Genomic DNA, 21890 nt, shown 5'->3' with positions numbered 1-21890 from the left:
GGAGACATGGCAGTGTCAGTGGGTGAGTTTCTGGGATGTTTGATGGGAAGTGAGGAGAGGCCTTGGAGAAATACCCAAGCCCCCAAGCTGAGCCTCGTTTGGGGCTCCAGGCAGGGGCCAGCTCCAGCGCTCCTGGGAGGATCTTGCAGCGTGGGTGGCAGCTTGGGGTGGGAGGTCAGGGCTGGGGCAGGAAGCCAGGTCTCCTGGGTTCTTGCCTCCCTCAAACTGGCCCTGTCGGAGCATTCACACCATTTTACAAAGAACACCTAGAACTTTATTCACAGAGGTTGCCCTCTGCATATGGCACAGAGAAGTCTGGGGGGCCAGGGAGCAGGAGACGTGCAGGCTGGGAGCCCAGCAGGGAATGGGAGAGATCAGAAGGTGGTGGCTGGCAGCCAAGCTGTTCCCTAGGAGGCCTGGGGTCCACTTCCAGGCCCAGCCCCACTCCTACCTCTTCTTCTTAGGATGAGGCCACTAAGACCCCCGGTGGCAGACCTCCTGCAGCCGGAGCCTGGCTGGGATGCGCACTTTGTCCACAGCTTCTCCTCCATTCTTGGGCAGACCCCCTGGAATGGAGGGGCAGGGAGGGGCGGTGACCTCAGGACCAGGCCCGCAGGCAGGGTGCTGCCCCTCCTGCCCTTGTGTACCCAGCTTGGCTAGCGCTGGCTCCTTCTGGCACACTGGGACAGTCTGTGGGGCCTGCAGGGAGAAAGGCAGGAGGGGGGCCGCTGTCAGGCCCTGCTGTAGCCCCTCGGGCACCCTCCCTTTGTTGGTAGGGTGAGCATCAGAAGCAGCTGGTCACAGCCTCACCTTCTCTTTCTTTAAACCCCAACATCCTCTCCTGCCACGTTATTCAGCCTTTTGCCCCAGACATAGCTCTTTCCTCCAGGAGGTCAAATAATGATAATAAGAGCAATGATAGTGACCCGGAAAGACCCCAGCTCATCCACTTGCCAGCTGTGTCTCCTTGGAACCCTGCACTTCTCTGAACCTTAATTCCCTCATTGGTTAAGGTAATTGCACCTGTGTGTTAGGGACTCTCCAGAGGACTAGATGCAAAAGGCATGGGAAAGGGCTCGGTGCATTCCCAGAGAGGCAAGAAAATGTCAGTTGAGAGAAAGGAGGAAGGAAGGAAGGGTCTTGCTCGAATTGATCAATTGAATAGAGCCAATCTAGTCCTTTCCCCTTTTATAAATGAGACTAAGTCTTTGAGGAAAGATCCTCAAAGTCACTTGGATAGTAAGCAGCAAAGCCAGGTCACCTCCATCTATTCGTTCCCGTCCAGAGCACTGTTCACATATACCTGTGTCTGTCCAGTATGCAAGTAGACTGACTCTAGGTGTCTCTCTCACCAACCTCAGCGTGCCTATTCCTTCACACCGGGCAGGAGAAGTTGGAAGCTCACATCCTCATGTCTTGATACTTACTTTTTGCCTCTTTGCTGGTGGTACCTGATACCCAGGGCTGGGCCCTCACTGGGACAATCTGCTCATCACCCCCTATTGGCAAGCCAAGCTTGCTTACCTTACCTGCTTCTCACCTGCCCTGGGAGCTTAAGGTTCTGATGGCTTGAGGGTAGGGTCCTCAGCATGTACGACAATGTCTTTCTGGTCCTCAGGCACCTGCAGAGAGAGGAGGCAGCTCTGAGGACCCTGCCCCAGACTGGCTGGTGTCCCTTATGGAACTAGAACAGCCTGGGCAAATCTGGAGCCGCAAATGGTGTGTGGCGGGCGCCACCTAGTGATCACCGTGCAGATTGCACGCCAAGCATCAGGACAATCCCACACACTGTATCAGCCCCGTACTTCAGGTCCGCCACTGTCCAGGGTGCTGGGACCCTGCAAAGACCAGAAAGAATCTGGTCCAGCCACGCTAGAGCAATGGGAAGGCATTCAAGTGAAACGCACAATGACAAGAGTTCTGTGCACAGGAGGCCGATAACCCAGAATTCCATGCTGAACCCAGGCGGCATGGCAAGCTCCCTGAATGGCAGGCAGGTCGGAAAATGAGGTGGGGAGGCCGCAAGTGGAACAGCAGGTTGTGTGGGGTAGGCAGGATCAGCCCTGCCTTGGCCTCAAGGCTCAGACTTAATCCTAAAGACTGCTTTCTTTTTTTTTTTTTTTTTTTTTTTTGTATTTTTTGTATTTTTCTGAAGCTGGAAACGGGGAGGCAGTCAGACAGACTCCCGCATGTGCCCAACCGGGATCCACCCGGCATGCCCACCAGAGGGCAATGCTCTGCCCCTCCGGGGCTTCGCTCTGTTGCGACCAGAGCCACTCTAGCGCCTGGGGCAGAGGCCAAGGAGCCATCCCCAGCGCCCGGGCCATCTTTTGCTCCAATGGAGCCTTGGCTGCAGGAGGGGAAGAGAGAGACAGAGAGGAAGGAGAGGGGGAGGGGTGGAGAAGCAGATGGGCGCTTCTCCTGTGTGCCCTGGCCGGGAATCGAACCCGGGACTTCCGCACGCCAGGCCGACACTCCACCACTGAGCCAACCGGCCAGGGCCCAAGACTGCTTTCTTACCCCATCCCCTGGGAAGTCATCTTTTGGGTAAACCACCCAGAGGCCAGGGTGAGGGATGGACAGAGAACAGCCTGCTAGTAGCTCCCTCCCTCCTGCCCTGAATTATAGTTCTCAAAACAGAGTGCTACTGGAGGCTCTACAGCAGGGGAAAGGTGTGAATACAAATATTGATCGACTTATGACCTATGCAACTTTCGGCCATTCAACTTTATGACCACAATCGCTAGCCATGACTGACTGCTCCTCCTCTGGCAGCGCAAGCGTTGCCCAGCTGGGTGTACAACAGTGCAGACCGGCTTCCGGCAGCACTACCATCTCCGCGTGCACCATTTCAACTGTTATCCCAGACTTGGTACAGCAATTTGTGTTTTGTGTCTTGGATATTTTTCATCAAACCCCTCCCAAGATGTCTACCAAGAGGAAATTGTCTTTGCAAATATTAAACCAGTTATACTGGTAATGCAGTGTTTTACTTAAACCTGACGAATGTAAAAATAAGAAACAAAATGGTGTAGAGATGATACAAATGGCATAAAATGAACAAAGAAAATTATGATATATAACAATAATAAAAGAAAATTATGATAAAATATGACTTAAAGATTTTTATAACATCATTTCACAGTATTGTACATATAGCCTACTACTCAACTTACGACCAAATCATGTTACAACCGGTCTGTTGGAGCCAATCATGGTCGTAAGTCGAGCACTAGCTATAAATTCTAAAGATCAAAACAGAACCCAGAGTGAATGTGTACGTATGGGAATTGACAAGGTTATTTTTTTTTTTAGTTTGTTTCATTAGCATGAAACCCATGTGGTTTGCAATTGCCGAGTCCAAAATAGTTCTGACTTTAGATATAGAATGAAAATAATCATGCTGCTAAAAAAGAACATTTATTAAGAATTAATAACACAGAACACTTCTTATGTAGAAAAAGAGAAGGAGCAGGAATCCTCGTGTCCAAATTGGGTGTCTAATATCATCTCAGCTGTGTAAGAAAAAACTAGGCATATTTTTTAAAAAGACTGGGGCCCTGGCCAGGTAGCTCAGTCGGTTAGAGCATCATCTTGAGACACCAAGGTTGTGGGTTCAATCCCAGGTCAGGGCACAAATAGGAGTCAACCAATCAATGAATGTCTGAATAAGTGGAACAACAAATTGATGTTCCTCTCTCTCTTTCTCTCTCTCTTCCTTTTTCTCCTTCTCTCTCTAAAATGTTAATAAATAAAATTAAAAATAAATAATAATAAAAGACTAGAAGGAAATATACTAAATATGTTAACAGTTTAGGTTGAATTAAGGTGATAGTATTTCTATTTTTTATTTTTTGCAGATTTTCTTTAATGAGCTTCTGTTCATTTTATAATTAAAAAATAAAGAGAATGATTTAAAAAGGCTTATTAGTTATGTATGTGAAACTGGTTTTATAGCGAGTATTAGTTAAAATTACCCTAAAAATCTTGGTATGAAAGGCAGAGATGGGCAGACCCTCATCTCAGGGACCACGGACACAAGCTAGGTCCTCACCCTTGTCATGAGGGGGAAGTGCAGGGGACAAGAAGGACCCTTTGTCATCCAATGTCACCTAACACAGGTATATACCTCCAACAATGATTCGTGGGGAGGAAGGACATCCTGAAGTCACAGGAAGCCCAAATTATGGCATGTTTTATATTTATTTATTTATTTATTTATTTATTTATTTATTCATTAATTCATTTTAGAGAGGAGAGAGAGTGAGAGAAAGGCGGGAGGAGCAGGAAGCATCAACTCCCATATGTGCCTTGACCATATAAGTGCAGGGTTTTGAACTGGCAACCTCAGCATTTCCAGGTCGACGCTTTAACCACTGCGCCACCACAGGTCAGGCCTATGGCATGTTTTAAAAGACATTCTGGCCCTGGCTGGTTGGCTCAGCAGTAGAGTGTCAGCCCAGCATGTGGAGGTCCCAGGTTCGATGCCCGATCAGGGCACACAGGAAAAGTGACCATCTGCTTCTCCAACCCTCCCCCTCTCCTTCCTCTCTGTCTCTCTCTTCCCCTCCCACAGCCAAAGCTCCATTGAAGCAAAGTTGGCCTAGGCACTGAGGATGGCTCCATGGCCTCCGCCTCAGGTGCTAGAATGGCTCCAGTGGCAATGGAGCAACGCCCCAGATGGGCAGGGCATCCCCCCCCCCCAGTGGGCATGCCTGGTGGATCCTGGTTGGGCACATGCGGGAATCTGTCTGACTGCCTGCCTGCTTCTAACTTTAGAAAAATACAAAAAAAAAAAAAAGGCATTTTACTACTTTTGGCTTCTAAAATGATGTTTGTCAAGTTGGATTTTTGCGCGGGTACCCGCAGCAGCCCAGGGCAGAGGTGAAAAGGGAGCCGCCTCCTCCTATAAAGGCAGCTTGGCTCCTAGCAGGGCAAGGCATCTGCATTTGGGAACAGGCTTTGGAGATAGACATACTCCCCGAGTTTTGGATTCAGGAGGGACAGGTTTCCAGGTGATGCTGGTGAAGACCACACCTTGGGAATTATTCTCTAGATTAAAGCCTTCCACCCCCAGGAGACACAGCCTTCAGGATAAAGGAGCAAGATGAGGCAGGCTCTGTCTCTAGCCCTCAGCTCCTGGCTCCCTAGGCCCCAGCTCAGCTAGTGTGCACGGGGTCGGGGACAGGAGGGACAACCATCCTTGTGTGAGGGGACAAGTCCGTAGAGCTCACCTCCCAGTAGATGGCGTCCTCAAAGCAGTTCTCATCAGCAGGTTGGCCCCAGATTGGTAATTTCAAAATTAGCCCTAAAGAAAGTTGGAGGTCACAAGAGGTCAGAACCTACTTCTTCTCTGCCTACCCAGCCCTTTCCCTCAGCTGGGACAGTTTCTCCAGTCCTATGGCCACGAGTGCAGAGACAAAGGATTCCTGGTGGCTCCCAGCTGACCACTGGGACAAACTCTTGGGTCCCCCAAACACAAAGCCCCACAGTAGCCCCACCTTCTCTGGTCCAGTCATTCCCACTTACCCACAATGGTGCCGCCCACCAGAGCCATGGCCAGGGACACGAAGATGCCTGCAGCCTGGAAACCACCCTGAGTGCTTGAGGACCATTCATGATTGGACACGTCAAAGTCAAAGGCATGGGCGAGCCTGGGGGAGAGACAGGAAGCTGGTCAGGGCCCCAGAGAGGGGCCAGGTAGCTCTTTGCTGCCATCCCACAAATGTGAGCAGGCATCAGTGTTCCACAAACCCTGGGCCTCAGCCTCCCCATCTGCAAAATGGGGGCACTAAGCTGACAGATCAGATGGTCTCAGACCCTTGTGGAAGGTCAGAGGTTGGAGGGAGGGGCCCATAAACAGTCATCCTGACTGGGGAAGGACCAAGAGAGAGACAGTCTTTGGACCTCAGAGGAACAGAGTAGGAAAAGAGGGAGCTCACCTCCCTACCTCTCTCCTCCCTACTTACCCTTGCTGTCCATATGTGTAACTGTTGGCGCAGGCCGCCGTCACAGCACCCACAATGCCACCTATGATGCCAGGGATGCCGTGCAGGTTGTGGATGCCACATGTGTCCTGGATCCATAGATGGGACTCCAGGAATGGCTGGAGGGGGAGATGGGTACTGCTCAGAGGCGGAGGGGAGATGGGAGCAATGGTGGGTGTGGGGAGGCCAGGATTCTCAGGTCGCAAGTACAAAGACTCAGGATTCTTCAGCATCCCGTGCCCGGTCCCTCCCTAGGGCATCCCCACCCCGCGCCCCCACCACCATGGTCAGGAATAGTGACTTCGGCATGGTCCAGCCCCCAGCCCCTCTCCCGGGCCCTCACCGTCAGGTACACATAGCCCAGCGTGCAGATGATGCCACAGAAGAAGCCGACAATGACGGAGCCGTAAGGCATGAGCATCATCTCGGCGGCAGTGCCCACGGCCACCCCTCCAGCCAGCGTGGCGTTTTGGATGTGCACCTGGGCAGGGCGGGCAGAGCAGGCAGGAAATCAGTCCTCCCACAGAGCATGGGCCTGGACGACCTGACCCAGAGCCCACGTGGACCCGCTGTGTGTGGGTGCCGCCTGGCCCTGGGGCCAGGGATGGCTCAGAGAGCAGCTTAGTCAGAGACTGCAGAGGGCTCTAGCCTTGGCCAGGTTCGGGCCAGCCGCCCCTGCGTTCTCTGCACACGTGCCACTTACATCGGCACTCTGGGCATTTTCCATGTGCACAAATCAGTGTCCACACTGGTGAGTCTGTTGGCACGTCTGTTTGTTCCCTTTATGTCTGGATGCCACGCCTTCCTGTGTGCCCAGGTTCATGAGGCTGATGTTTTCTGAGTGCAGGTATGCGGACATTGGGCGCCTGTGGGGCCAGTGTGCACACGCACACCCATGTCAGAGTCTGGGGCCTCTGACAGCACCACAGACTGTCCGAGGGTTCGCCTGCACCAGGTACTGCATGGCCGGCTTGGGGGATTATTTCTTTCTGTCTCTAGAAGCCCAGGAAGTAAGTACAATTCTCTTTGGGTGTTTGCAGGTGAGGAGACTGAGGCACAGGGAGGAGACACGGCTCGTTGAAGACAGTACGGTTAGCAAGAGGCAGACAGGGGTCTTGATCCAGGTCTGCGGAGAGCTGGAGCTCCTGACCTTCACCCTATTCCATGGTCCTTCCTGCATGCGATACTGGACGCATACGAGTAGGTTCAGGTCAGTGTCTCTGATCCTGTTCCCCTGGTGCCTGAGTCCCCACCTCTCTGCACAGTGTCTGGCTGTCCAGTGCAGGCACGGGCTCCTGGTAGTGCCAATGTGCAATGTGGCCATGTCAAGAAGCCAGTGTCAAACTATGCAATAGAGAGGTGGGACTTTTTAATATACAGTGTGTCTGTAAAGTCATGGTGCACTTTTGACCGGTCACAGGAAAGTAACAAAAGACGATAGAAATGTGAAATCTGCACCAAATAAAAGGAAAACTCTCCCAGTTTCATACCTATTCAGTGCAGTTCGATGTGGGCTCACGCACAGATTTTTTAGGGCTCCTTAGGTAGCTATCCCTTATAGCCTGTACAGACTCGTCACTGACTGATGGCCTACCAGAACGGGGTTTCTCCACCAAACTGCTGGTTTCCTTCAACTGCTTATCCCACCAAGTAATGTTATTTCTATGTGGTGGCGCTTCATTATAAACGCACCGATATTCATGTTGCACTTTGGTCACGGATTCGAATTTAGTGAGCTACAGAACACACTGAACTTTCCTCTGTACCGTCCACATCTCGACTGGCATGGCCGTGGGCTGCTCCACTGTATACATGGTGTTACGTCATCATCTGTGCATGCGCACATGCTGCCACATCATCCTACAGAAACTGGGAGGGTTTTCCTTTTATTTGGTGCAGATTTCACATTTCTGTCGTCTTTTGTTGCTTTCCTGTGACTGGTCAAAAGTGCACCATGACTTTACAGACACACTGTGTGTGTGTGTGTGTGTGTGTGTGTGTGTGTGTGTGTGTGTGTGTGTAAATCTACCAACACCCAGGGGGTTTGGCCGCTCCCCACTAATGACAGAAACACCTGTCCCACTCATATGATATGAAGGACACTGTGCAAGACTATGTCCCCGCAAACCCCCCAGTAGAGCGGACAGGGCGTCGAAGGGATGCCCCTCTGAGTGTGTGTTGGGCAAGTGCGGCCGGGTTCAGGAAGGCTGATGGCCAGGGTCTGCAGGACCACAAGCCTGGCAGAGGGGAGGTGCCCCAGCAGCCCCGCTGGGCAGTCTTGATGTGAGGCTTGGCCCAGAACAGCCGTCAGCACCCCAGGCTACAGGGAGGAGCACAAGAAGCCTGCATAATAGGATCTCTAAGAGTCTGGCTCTGGGCTCTGCTGAAAACCAGCTACACAGTCTAGATGACTCATTCTCTCTGAGCCTCAGTTTCTTCATTTGCACAAGGGGTGCAACGGTCCTTATGCAGCCTGCCTCACGGAGTCGTTGGCATTGCATGGGGATTCATACCCAATGGGCACGGGCAGTCATGGATATACCACGCCCCAGGCCTCCTCTGTCCTCCTGCCCCGCTGCTCACCATGTCTAGCTTGCCTTTCTTGTTCAGGGCACTGGACAGTGCCACTGTGGTCAGCACGCAGGCTGCCAAAGAGCAGTAAGTGTTGATAGCAGCTCGGTGCTGGGCGTCGCCATGACTGGACACAGCTGAGTTGAAGCTGGGCCAGTACATCCACAGGAAAAGGGTGCCTGGCAGGACCAAACAGGGCCAGGGGGCCGGGGAGAAGAGGCATTAGATGATGTCAAATGACTCACACAGCCCGGCTATTTCCCACCCCTGTCACGTTCCTCATGCTGGGGCTCCACCTAGAAGCCCCCCACCCTCCGCCTTACTCACCACCTAACTCCCATTCAGCCTCCCACTCTGCTCCAGGGATCTGCCCTATCCCCACGGCGGGGCTGAGTGCCCCCCAGCCCGCTCCCTCAGCACCAGGAGGGGGAGAGTCCCTCTGCTATCAGGAGATTATCTGGTGGCACTGTCGTATCTCCCATGACGCTATGAGGAGCTCCTTGAGTGCATGGCGAGGCTTTAAGAGATCAGAGCGGGTGGCTGATGTGTGTTTTCCAGAATGAGTGCACACAGGAAGTAGGCTTCCACACACCCCGCCCTAGCCCTGGGATGGGCAGCACTGTGTCTGCCCTGGGGCGCCCTACGGAAAACACAGGGTGATTGACCTGGGCGGCATCGGGCATCGTGGAAGTGTCATGGGCGACCTCCCTCTGTCCTTACCCCAAGGGGGACAGGTAGCCACCTACCAGACCATGTGGAGATCAGTGTGATCATGGTAGCCTGAACTCCTCACAATGACCCTCACCCATCATGGTGGCCCTCAATCATTATGACAGCTCTCACCAATCATGGCGAAGATGTCCGACTGGTACACAGCACTCTCCCTCTCCTTGCTCTGATACAGGTTGGGTCGGTAGAGGATTCTGGTCACTGTGAGCCCAAAGTAGGCACCGAATGTGTGGATGGTCATGGAGCCCCCTGCGTCCTTCACCTTGGGTACAAGGGGCCTGTCAGGCTCTGACACAGTCTCCCCCACCCCAACCATACATCAACGATGTCCAGCTGTCTTGGACTTTATGAGCTGTGGAATGGAGCCTGGGGCCTCCTCAGACCAATCAGCTGGGAAGGGTAGAAGGCAGGAATCCCTGAACCCAGGCTGTAAGCCTACTGATAAAATGCTGGCTCACCCTTACCCAGCAGGTGGGATTGAGCCCAGATGGGGAAAGCCAGGTTTGGGAGGGACTTGTTTAGTTACAAAGCTGGAAGAGGCAAGCAGCTGGAACCCAGGGCAACCCCCACCTACTCGTCTCCCACTGCTTTCCCCTTTAATTCCGGGGAGCTCTCTCCTTTCCTCGGGGTGTCCCCTCTCCACAGTTCCTGCTATACAAGCACTCCTGGCCCAGCACCACCCGTCCCGACTGCCGTCACCCATATCCCTGCAGCTTGTCACACTGCTCGCCCTCCAGCCTCCCAGCTGACTGCCCACCACCCACCCCATCCCCATCCATCTCTCCCTTCTGTCCCCAAAGTCAGAGGTCTTGAGTGCCTCATTTACAAAGTGGGGGCAATTGTGGTAACTAGCAGGGCTGTCTCCAGGATTAAACTAGACAGCTTGTTAAAGCTCCAGGCACCCAACAGGTGCGTGATTGATTTAGCTTTCTTCCCCTGACCCACCATCTCCCTTCTCTTCAGCCTCCTCCGCCTCCCACTCAAAGCAATCTTTCAACGGAGAAAACCCAGCCAGAGCAGTACCAGATTTCCCCATGTATAAGACGCACCTTAATTTGGGGGCCCGGCATTTGAAAAAACCTGTATTATATAAAGTTATTGAACTCAAGTTTTATTCATCATAAAATTAATACAACCCCTCATCACTGTCAAAACTCCCATCCATTAGCTTGTCCTCATCTGGGTCTGATGACGAATCACTGCCTTCAACAATGAGCGCAAAAACAAGCACAAAAAAGCGGGAAATGCAAGTAAAAATCTACACCACTGTCTAAGACACACCCAGTTTTTAGACCACAAATTTTTCGAAACAGGGTGCATCTTATATATGGGGAAATACGGTAAATGTGCCGTGCAAGTGCAAGGTCACAGACCTAGTTGTTGACACAGCTGGTGGGTGCCTCCACTAGCTATGTGACCCTGTGACCGTGGGTGAGTCGCCCAACCTCTCTGAGCTTTCTAGTCTGTAAAATGGGGGTAATAATTGTGCTGCTCTCAGAGATAACCCATGTGAAGCATCCCCAACAAATGTCATTGCTCCCACTTCAGAGATGAAGACTCTGAGGTTCAGAAGGTTAAGAGGCTTGCTGAGGTTGAATTGAATCCATCTGGCATGTCTCCCAGCTCTCTCTTTCTCTGTCCCCCGGCAGTCCTCCCAAGTGTCCCCTCCACCCTCGTCCCTGTTCCAGTCCCTGCTCACCGCTAGCAAGTTGAGGAGGATGAACTCATTCACCGAGAAGAGGGTCACTTGGAAGAGAGTCATGATGAGCAGCTGGATAGGGCTGACTTTGCCCAGAATCGCCCCAAAGGCCACACAGACAGAGCCCACACAGAAGTCGGCGTTGATGAGGCTGCGGGGAGACAAATCCGGGAGGCGCCCATGGGCTGCGGTCTCGGGGCAATTTTCATGTGTCAGGACGGAGGGCCCAGTTCTAGCCCCTGGAAAGGAGACACTGAGGTGTCCCTGCAACCTCAGCAGCCTCAGACTTAGGGAGAGGGAGACCCTCTAACGGCAGGTTGATACCATGAAAATTCCCATCCTGGAGACTAGTTGGTCAGGAAGCAGTGTGAGTGGGTGTGTGCTGTATGTTACAGGCCGGGTGTACCCTGGCTGCAGGACGAGTGGGCTCAAAGCCCCAAAGCTCCGGAGCCCCCGCCCGGCCCCGCCCCCGCCCTTCATCAGGCCTGCCCCCTCGTCCACAGGCCCCGCCCCCAGCGCTCACTTCTCCACGCCAATGAGAATGTAGCCATCTTCAAAGGAGTGAAACCAGCCCTGCATCAGCAGTGCCCACTGGATGCCAAAGGCCGCCAGCAGGAAGTTGAATCCCACGGAGCTATAGCCATATCGCTGCAGGAAGGTCATGAGGAAGCCGAAGCCCACGAAGATCATCACGTGCACGTCCTGGAAGCCTGCGGGGACAGGGCAAGGAGGGGAGATAACAGCTCCTCCTCTCCACCCTCGCCCGGGGTGGTTGACAGCAGGGCATCTGAAATTGGGATCAGGCTGTGGATTCCACCACGGGTCGTAGGCCTTGCCCTCTCAATCCCATTACCCCTTCACTGTGAAGATTAGGCCCATCTGGGCTAAGAGTCCTGTGACTGGCCACAAACATCAAGTCCATCACTGGGAGGAAACTCTTCGCCCACCCCCACTGCCAGCAAAGGCACTTTCCACACCCCTGACACCTGCCTTTGGACCCCAGTTCCTGCCTTTGCTCAGTGATGACTCCAGAAAGTCGCTTAACATCCTTGGGTTTCAGCACCTTCTACTGCAATGTTTGCTCAAAAACGCTGCAGAGATTAAATGCAATTATGTTTGTAGAGCACCTAGCAAGGGGACTGTCCCATCATAGGTGCTCAAATCAGGCGAGTGTCATTATTTATTATTACTTAGGCATACTCTGAGTTCTGAGTTCTGACCCAACTCTTCTGCCAACTTGTGTTGTGGCCCTGATGATCCACTTCCCCTCTCAGAGCCTCAGTTTTCTCAATGACAGAACTAAAGGGAGGATTAAAGTGATCTCAACCGTCCTCCTAGAACTAACATTGCACGGTCCTCGATTCCCAGAAAATAACAGACGGCAAAGAGCTTTCAGAAGCAAAGACAGTTACAAAAGTATAATGCATGAAAAGGAACTGCAGCAGTCCCCAGACATAGGGGCCAGGTGGAAGGGCTCCCATGGGCCAAATCTGGGACAATCTGGGCTCCAAAACAATTATGTGCTATAATATAATGAATTAAAGCCATTTAAAAGAATAGGAACTCAGAATAGGTAAATCAATAAGTGAGCCTGCAGGGAGGGCTTTGGCTTGCAACAAAATGCAGAGGGCCTGACTGGTAAATGTGGAATGGGTTGAAATGGAAAAATCATAATTTTCATAGCAAAGGTTCCCTCAGTGGGTGCTAAGTCCAGGGAGAAATTTTGATGAAGAGCAGGGCACTTGCATTGTCTTGAAGAGTCTCTTCCATAGAGTACTGTTGAGTTACAAGGAAGGGAAAAAAAGACACCCAGTAATTATACAGTGGAGAAACTGGGCAACATCTTGACCGATTGATCAAAATTAACATCACCAATGAGGGACAGATGCATAGCATGGCACCTTCCAATGTGATATTCCGAAATGGACATTTCACTTACAGAGTATTTCAGCCAGGGATGCATAATCCCAGCCTAATCACCAAATAATAAACACAAAATGAGTAACATTCTAATAGAGAAGGGTGACACTATATTCTTGAAAAATGTCACTGTCGTAAAACACAAAGGCATTTTCCTGCCCTGGCCAGTTGGCTCAGTCGGTTAAGAGTGTCCTCCCAAATTGACAAGGTTGCGAGTATGATCCCCAGTCAGGACACACACAGGAAGCCACCAATGAATGCACGACTGAGTGGAACAACAAATCAATGCTTCCTTTCTCCCCTCCTCTCTCTTTTCTTCTCTCTCTGTCGTTCTATCAATTAATTAATTTTTTTTTTTTTAAATTAAGCCTTGGCTGGATAGCTTGGTCGGTTGGAGCATCATGCTGGAGCAGAGAGATTGCCTGTTTGATTCCCCGATCAGGGCGCATACAGGAACAGCTTGATGTTCTCGTCTCTATCCCCCTTCCTGCCTTCCTCAAAAAGAAAAGAAAAGAAAAAGAAGGAAAGGAGAGGGTGGGGGAGAAAATGAAAGAAAAGAAAGAGGGAGCCCTGGCCGGTTGGCTCAGTGGTAGAGCGTTGGCCTGGCATGCAGGAGTCCTGGGTTCGATTCCTGGCCAGGGCACACAGGAGAGGCGCCCATCTGCTTCTCCACCCCTCCCCCTCTCCTTCTTCTCTGTCTCTCTCTTCCCCTCCCGCAGCCAAGGCTCCATTGGAGCAAAAAGTTGGCCCGGGTGCTGAGGATGGCTCTGTGGCCTCTGCCTCAGGCGCTAGAGTGGCTCTGGTTGCAACAGAGCAACGCCCCAGATGGGCAGAGCATCGCCCCCTGGTGGGCATGCCAGGTGGATCCCGGTCGGGCGCATGCGGGAGTCTGTCTGACTGCCTCCCCGTTTCCAACTTCAGAAAAATACAAAAAAGAGAGAGAGAGAGAGAGAGAGAGAGAGAGAAAGGAAAGGAAAGAGAGAGAGAGAGAAAGACTTTTTCCAAGTTAAAAGAGGCTAAAGGGACATGCCAACTAAATGTGGTGCCTAATTCTAGACTGGACCCTGGATTTGGTGGGGGTGGGGTGGGGTCAGAGGGGTCCTATAGATTGTCAATGGCAAAACTAGGTAGAAACAGTAGATCAAGGTATTGTCCAGTGCAAATTTATTAGCTTGATTAGTGTGGTTTTGGAATAGAATACCACTATTCTTAGGAAATATACCAGAGTAATTAAGGCTACAGAGCCAGGATGTATATAACTGACCCTCAAATGGTTCAGAGAAAAAGGGTGTGTGTTTGCGTCTATGTGCAGAGAGAGAGGTCAGGAAACAGTGGTATCAAAGTTAAAGAGTATAGACCAGGGGTAGTCAACCTTTTTATACCTACTGCCCACTTTTGTATCTCTGTTAGTAGTAAAATTTTCTAACTGCCCACTGGTTCCACAGTAATGGTAATTTATAAAGTAGGGAAGTAACTTTACTTTATAAAATTTATAAAGCAGAGTTATAGCAAGTTAAAGCATATAATAATTACTTACCAAGTACTTTATGTCAGATTTTCGCTAAGTTTTGCAGAATAAATCTTTATAAAACAACTTACTATAGTTAAATCTATCTTTTTGTTTATACTTTGGTTGCTCCGCTACCGCCCACCACGAAAGATGGAACGCCTACTAGTGGGCGGTAGGGACCAGGTTGACTACCACTGGTATAGACTGTTCTTTGTACTCTTTTCTGTTTTAGCAACTTTTTGGAAATTTGACATTATTTCCAAATAAAAAGTTAAAAAGAGAGAGAGATGGGAGGGTCTGCAGAACGTGGCCCCACCTGCCTTCCTCTGACCTCGTACTTCCCTCATTCCTCCCGCTTGCTGGGCTCCAGCCACACTAGCCTCTCTGTTCCTCACCCCACTCCAGGGTTTTGGCCGTCTGTGTCCCCCTCCTCCTGGATGATGTTCCTGCAGAATGGCCAACATCTGCTCTTCCTGCCAATTTCAGCAAAGTGTCACCTCGTCACGGAGGCCTTCCTGTTTAAAGTCAGGCCTCTCCCTTATAGCAACCCTCTCTTTCTCCTTCCTTCCTTCCTTCCTTCCTTCCTTCCTTCCTTCCTTCCTTCCTTCCTTCCTTCCTTCCTTCCTTCCTTCCTTTTTAGGTGAGAGGAGGCGAGATAATGAGACAGACTCCTGCCTGCATGTGCCCTGATTCGGATCCACCTGGCAACCCTGTCTGGGGCCAATGCTTGAATCAACTAAGCTATTTTTAGCACTTGAGGCTGATGCGCTTGTACCAACCAAGCTATCCTCAGCATCTGAGCTAACACTAGGACAGAGCTGGTTGCGGAAGGAGAAGAGGGAGAGAAGGGGAGAGAGGGAGGGGGAGAGAAACAGATGGTCACTTCTCATGTGTGCCCTGACCGGGATTCCAACCCAACATCCATACACTGGGCCAATGCTCTAACCACCGAGCCACCGGCCAGAGCCAACCCTCTTCTTTCTTCTCTAGTTCTTATTACGATGTGCAGTTGGGTTTGTCTGGCCCACTAGACTCTGAAACACCGAGAAGGCAAGGCCATGTGGCTTTGTTCCCTCTGTACTCCCCAGCCCCTAAGAGAAGGCCAGGTAGATTCTCAATAAATATACATGAGTAAATCAGTGATTGGTGGTTCTCTCAGCAGCAGCCGACTGTGCCAGCTGAGCAGCAGTCAGGGAGCCCCAGGTGGGGGTTGACAGTCAGGTGAGACTGCAGCCCCTCTCTAGTCCAACACCTCCTGCCCAAGTGCTAATGGTGCAGCTGCCCTGCCCTTGCCTGCACAGATGGAGGTCTGCAGGCTTCCCTGAGGCCCAGGCTACAGCCACAGACCCCTTGGCTTAGCAGCCACCTGGAGGAGGCTTAGGGGGACTGGCACACTGCAAGGTAGGGACGGGGGCGGGGGCACACACAAGCTGATGCAGGAGAGCTGTGGGTCTTGCACCAGAATGGTGCTCTGAGCTCTGAGCTTCTGTGTGGAGACCTGTGCAAGTTTGCACACACAGCAGCCTGGCTTGGGTTTCACAGTATGTGCTGCTGACTTTGCGTCTTGCCGCCTCTCATGGCTTATCGCGTTTCCAACTGTTGTGGGGAAAGTGAGCTCATGTGAGCAAGCAGCATCCATGGCATCGTGGTTATTCTCGGGAAGGACTGATGGGTGACAGACTGGAGGAGAGGTGTGAAACCGGGAGGTGGCACATTCAGACTACAAGAAGCAGGGAAGGGAGTGAGCAGGATGGCAAGGCTGTCGATAAACACTGGGGAGAGGGAAGAGGTTGCGGGGTGGGGGCGAGGCAGGCGCTGGCTGTGGGGGTTTGAGAAGACCAAGGGGCAGGGGTGGTGGTGAGGGGCAGGCAGGGTGGCATGGGGGAGCGGAGGCTGGCTGTGTGGGCTGGAGCTGGGGTCCGAGATTGGGCAGGCCTGCAAATAGAGCTGTGAGTCAGAATGTGAAAACGTGGAGGGGAGACAGCGGAGGACTGGCGGCCTTGAAGCTAGCAGAGTGGGCAGGGAAGGTGCGGGAGGGGCCCTGGGAGAAGGCAGAGTCACGGAACATGGGGGTGTTTCAGGAGCGGGGCCAGCTGTGTGCCGGCCTGGAGGGACCCTGTGGGCAGGGGCGAGAAGAGGACTGGCGGCCTTGAAGCTAGCAGAGTGGGCAGGGAAGGGGCGGGCGGGAGGGGGAGGGGCCCTGGGAGAAGGCAGCGTCACGGAACATGGGGGTGTTTCAGGAGTGGGGGCCAGCTGTCTGCCGGCCTGGAGGGACCCTGTGGGCAGGGGCGAGAAGAGGACTGGCGGGCACCCTACTGGGGAGCAGAAGCAGGGAGGTCTTCCCTTCCCAGGGCCAGTTCCTCTCTAGCCTGTCCTCTCTGCCTTGTGGGTGCTCTGACCTCTGCCCCTCTCTGGGGCTGTCTCTGCCCCTTTCTCAGGCACACAGATGTCAGTTCTCCTCCCCACCTGCCTTGGGCACCTCCCTCTCCCTTTAGCTCCCAAACTGGTCCTAAATTTACAACCTAAATGCACCAGTGTTTATTTTTTATTTTTTTTTGTATTTTTCTGAAGCTGGAAACGGGGATAGACAGTCAGACAGACTCCCGCATGCGCCCGACCGGGATCCACCCGGCACGCCCACCAGGGGGCGGTGCTCTGCCCCTCCGGGGCGTCGCTCTGCCGCAACCAGAGCCACTCTAGCGCCTGGGGCAGAGGCCAAGGAGCCATCCCCAGCGCCAGCCCGGGCCATCCTTGCTCCAATGGAGCCTCGCTGCGGGAGGGGAAGAGAGAGACAGAGAGGAAGGAGAGGGGTAGGGGTGGAGAAGCAGATGGGCGCTTCTCCTGTGTGCCCTGGCCGGAATCGAACCCGGGACCTCTGCATGCCAGGCCGACGCTCTACCACTGAGCAAACCGGCCAGGGCTTGCACCAGTGTTTAAATTTATGTTTCATAAAATGTGCTGCTACCTAAAATGCTTTTAATAGTAATGGTTTGAAGGTCCAGACTCCATGACCTTCAAAGACATAACCTCTCTGATCTGCTGTGTCTTTCCTCATGAAATGGCGAGTAGTGACAGCGCCCACGTAGTGCCACCTCGGAGGTTCTGGTGCACTGGTAATGAGGCACTCCAACCAAGGCCCTGGGGATAGGCCCGCAGGCAAATGCTCAATCCTGTTTGCTACTGTTTCTCTTTTTCTCTTTCAGGACTGACAAACTTTGCATTCCTTGGGTTGGTGACCTGCTGAAGGTCAGTGGAAGTTGCTGAGACACTCCTTCCCCAGCCTGGGGTAACTGGAACAGACCAGTCTAGAACGCACTCTCTCAATCTGGGATCCCTGATGGGTCAGGGCAGCATGCTGGCTGCATCCCTGAGAGATGCCACAAGGGGGCAGCAGTACACAGCTGTTCTCACTCTACTGGCACCATCTGCTTCCTAGCTTACTCTTCTCTCCAAGGAGGGTCTTAGCTATCTTCAAAATCTAAAGACAAAGTTTCCTATGCCAATGGGCATTGGCAGCTCCCTCTCCTCTGCTGCATGGGCACATGAGGGTCCTGCCCCTTCCATTCTCTGCAGGCCAGCCCAGGCTAAACTGTATCCCTTGAGGCCTGCTGGCCAGTCCCTCAATTCCCCAAGGCTCTGTGCCCACTGCGCCCACACCTCAGAGAACCATGCAATCACTGCAAAATCTCCTGGGGACATGGGTAGGGGCCACAAAGCCACAGAGGTCTTGGAAAGCAGGTGGGCTGTGTGTGTGGGGTGTGGCTCTGTCCCTGCCAGCGCCATTGACAAGCTGAGAGCATTGGTCAGTTTCCTGAACCACATGGGGAAAAAGAAATGCCATGCCTAACAGCACTTACAGTGCAAAAAACACTTGTAAGTGGGGACAGCCCAAAGGAACTGAAACACTATAAGAGTTGAAACTAGCCTGACCAGGCGGCTGCACAGTGGATAGAGTATTGGCCTGGGATGCTGAGGACCCAGGTTCGAGACCCCAAGCTTGCTGGTTTGAACGCAGGCTCATCCGGCTTGAGTGTGGGCTCACCAGCTTGAGCACAGGGTCACCAGTTTGAGCATGGGATCATAGACATGACCCCATGGTCACTGGCTTGAGCCCAAGGTCGCTGGCTTGAGCAAGGGGTCACTGGCTTGGCTGGGTCCCTCCGGTCAAGGCACATATGAGAAAGCAAACATTGAACAACTAAGGTGCCACAACGAGGAGTTGATGCTTCTCATCTCTCTCCCTTCCTGTCTGTTCCTCTCTCTCTCTCTAAGAGAGAAAAAAAAAAGTTGATATTCAGGGAAATATTCCTTGGTTACATCTCTAAAGAGATGATTAGCCTCCACTTAAATACCTTCAGAGACGGAGCACTCACTCCCTTATGAGCAAACAACATCAGCATTTGCTGTCTTTGTACCTCACACCATGAGATATGCCCTGCCAAGTACCCACCACCTTCGATTTTCCTGGAGATCCTGTGTATTAAATAGCATCCCCATTTCAGAGATGAGCAGACTGAGGCTCAGAGTGGTTAGATAGGCAGCTCACTCCATTTAGAGATGGACTCAGATCTGTTTTAATTCCAAAGTCTAGGTTACACTGCCCTCTGCTGGTGGGTAAGCTTGTCCTTCGTTAACTGGAGCTGAGTCTGAGTGAGGTGCAGGTGTCCAAGAGCACAGGGTGAGTCTGGCGGCCTCAGCTTCACAGAACAGTCCTTTAGCATTTGAAACTAGGGTGTCCTCTGCCCTGGGCTCTCTCCTGGAAATGTGTCCCACTCCTCCCTCTGTCTTCCCAGGAGCCCAGGCTCTGATGGCTCCCGCTCAGGCCTACCTCCCCCAGACACTGCCTGTGACCGTGCAGGTCCCAGAGCCCCACACCACAGGGGAGCTTTGTGGTCAGCAGCGGTGCCCACAGCGGAAGCCTTAGAGGGCATGCGTGACCTGGAGGCAGCTCTTCCAACTCCTGAGTCCTAGGGCGTCTCTATTTAGTGCCTTTTGAGTAATCGCCCCTAATGACCTAAGGAGTTCATGCCTGGCACTGTCTCCCACCAGCCCCACCCACCCCGTAAGGCATTCAGGTCTTGTTATTCTCATTTCAAAAGCGAGGACAGAGTTTCGGCAAGGCTGACATTTGCCTAAAGCTACGCATGTGCTGAATGGCAGAGCCACGATCAGAGTGGAGTCTGATGATTCCAAAGCATGGTCTGAACCCCAGCATGTGGGTACCTGAGAATTTAGGGGTGCTCCTTCTCCCTCTCCCAGCCAAAGAGGATGGGTCCCACGGTCCCATGGTCCCATACACCTTTCCTGGCAGCAGGGCTGGCAGGCCAGTGAGCTATCCCTGTAGCCCTTAACAAGGACATAATGGCACAGCTGGACAAGGGAGCCAAGGTCACCCACTGGCTGGTGCCTAAGATGGGACTCAGGTCCTGTGAAGACATCACAAAGGACTCTCTGATAGGGAGGTTGGCAGCCTTTGATGGCACCTGGATGAGTTCACCCAGGTGAGGTTTCTCTATTACTTTTGCCTGCATGCACCCCACCGGGATGCACCCGGTATGCCCAATAGGGGGCGATGCTCTGCCCATCTGGGCTGTTGCTCCGTTGCAACTGGAGCTCTTCTAGCACCTGAGGCAGAGGCCATGGAGCGTTCCTCAGGGCTCGGGCCAACTTTGCTCCAGTGGAGCCTTGCTGTGGTAGGGGGAGAGAGAGATAGAGAGAAAGGGAGGAGAAGCAGATGGGCGCTTCTCCTGTGTGCCCTGACCAGGAATTGAACCCGGGACTTCCACAAGCCTGGCCGACGCTCTACCACTGAGTCAACCGGCCAGGACCTCCCGATTACTTTTTCAGGGTGGAAAGGAGTTTGTGTACATCTGGCCATTTCTGCACCGTGATCCACACACTGGCGAGTGCCTGAGTAGGGCAGGGCAGAGGCTGTGGGCAGCGCCTCTTCCTCCGCTCCGCCCTCCCTCCTTCCCAGCCGCGGGGCTCTGGGCCAGGTGAGGAAGAGCTGGGATGTGCCGCAGGTGGCCCTGCAGGGCGGCGGGACTTACTGGGATAGCGATAGTAGAATTCGTTGTCAAGGTCGCTGGAGACGTTCCTGGTTTTCTTATACTCGATCCAGTGGGCGTCGGCGTCCGGGCTGTAGCGCACGAACACGCCGAAGAGGACCACCAGGGCCACCTGCAGGAGCAGACACGTGAGCGGCAGCCGCCAGCGGAGGTTGGTGTTCCAGGCCATGCTGCGGGCGGTGGCTCCTGGCCGGGCAGGCTGCGGCGGGAATCGGACGCGCCGAGGCGGACAGGTTTATAAGACCCGGGCAGGGGCGGGGCGGCCACAGCGGGTTGCTGAACAGGTGACCCGGGTGCCGCCCGCGAGTGCCCGCGCAACCGACTGGGGGACCCGAGGCTCGGGGCCCCTCGAAGCGCCGGGTGCGGGCGAAGGCGCTGCGACCTCTGCGGAGCCTCTCTGCATACCGGTAGGTGAACCGAGGTAAAAGCCGGTGCATTTGCCTCCCATGGAGATAAAAAAAACGAAGCAATTCCCACACACAAATCACCCTCATCGTCTCCATCATGAACCGTTTCTTTCTCTGATTGCACAATTCATACGGACGTGCAAAAACCAGGGAAGTCTGAGAACCTGCCACAGACCAGAGATGAGACATCTCAGTACGAGGTGGTACCCCGACTGCAGCCTGGGACAGGTGGAGGGTGTCCGTGGGAAAACACGTGAAATCCAAATGACGCCTGAAGTTTAGAAACCGTCGATATCTTAGTTACGACCAATGCACGCTGGTTACCTAAGATGTTAACAGTAAAGGAAACGGGGGAGGGGTATACGGGAACTCGACTATCTTTGCAACTTTTCCGTGAATCTGAAATTATTCCCAAAGAAAGGGGTTTCGAGTAAAAATTTTATATAAAAGATTGTAAGAATCTGAGTTTTGCACAAGTTTATTGGGCTGTGATCAGGAATTGTGTATTGGTTAACAGGTGTGCTTTTGACATGTGTTAACTATAGATTTTGAGTTAAGTCTATGCTTAGTCCATATTTTGTCAAAATATATTTGATTTTCTAATTTTGCTTAGAAAAGAGTAATATAGGTATATTGTAGAGATTTTGGGGCAGGGGACAGAAAAACATAAAGGAGAAACCAAAATCCACCTGTAATCTCACAGCCTAAAAACAACACTAATAAGAGAGGGAGTCATACTATAACACTGATTTATAGCCTGCTTTATTAGTTTAATATTTTGTAAAATCTTCCCTTATTATTCTTCTTGTACAACCTTATTTATTCATTTGTTTGTTTATTTATTTTGAGAGAGATACAGGAAGGGGGAGAGATGAGAAGAATCAACTTGTAGTTGTGTCACTTGAGTTGTTCATTGAAGAAGCATCTCATACATGCCTTGACCAGGGGGCTCAAGCCAAGCCAATGACCCTGTACTCAAGCCAGCAACCTTGAACTCAA

The 21890-nt window shown here is 52.4% G+C and overlaps 1 protein-coding gene and 1 long non-coding RNA gene across 6 annotated transcripts in view; one reads left to right on the top strand and one right to left on the bottom strand.

Moving 5' to 3' along the window:
* LOC136384593 (uncharacterized) overlaps positions 1-11023 on the top strand; it is a 57291-nt gene extending 46268 nt beyond the window's left edge. The window contains exons 3-4 of one of the 2 annotated variants that reach the window (XR_010747621.1): positions 7028-7197; positions 10937-11023. This is a non-coding gene — a long non-coding RNA (uncharacterized lncRNA). Of the gene's footprint in view, positions 1-7027; positions 7508-10936 lie in introns of those variants that run through there. The other variant, XR_010747620.1, reaches the window with a different exon arrangement.
* On the bottom strand, positions 252-20710 carry RHCG (Rh family C glycoprotein). Of its 4 annotated transcripts, none has more exons than XM_066354952.1 (11): positions 20467-20710; positions 11510-11696; positions 10987-11137; positions 9402-9549; positions 8571-8737; positions 6331-6468; positions 5970-6106; positions 5530-5654; positions 5235-5308; positions 1530-1622; positions 252-699 (listed from the first exon to the last, which is right to left on the bottom strand). In XM_066354952.1, exons 1-10 carry the CDS (start codon positions 20651-20653, stop codon positions 1554-1556), a joined length of 1383 nt encoding a protein of 460 aa, XP_066211049.1. In that variant the 5' UTR covers positions 20654-20710; the 3' UTR covers positions 252-699; positions 1530-1553. The 4 variants fall into 4 exon arrangements, with proteins under 4 accessions (XP_066211049.1, XP_066211051.1, XP_066211050.1 ...); XM_066354954.1 differs by having other exon boundaries at positions 252-566; XM_066354953.1 differs by having other exon boundaries at positions 1541-1622.
* Between the last annotated feature and the right edge of the window lie 1180 nt (positions 20711-21890).

The sequence above is a fragment of the Saccopteryx leptura genome, chromosome 13 (genome assembly GCF_036850995.1).
Source record: "Saccopteryx leptura isolate mSacLep1 chromosome 13, mSacLep1_pri_phased_curated, whole genome shotgun sequence".
Classification (NCBI taxonomy): Eukaryota; Metazoa; Chordata; class Mammalia; order Chiroptera; family Emballonuridae; genus Saccopteryx; species Saccopteryx leptura.
Note: the sequence above shows the minus strand (reverse complement) of the source record. Positions and strands in the feature narration are given on the sequence as shown.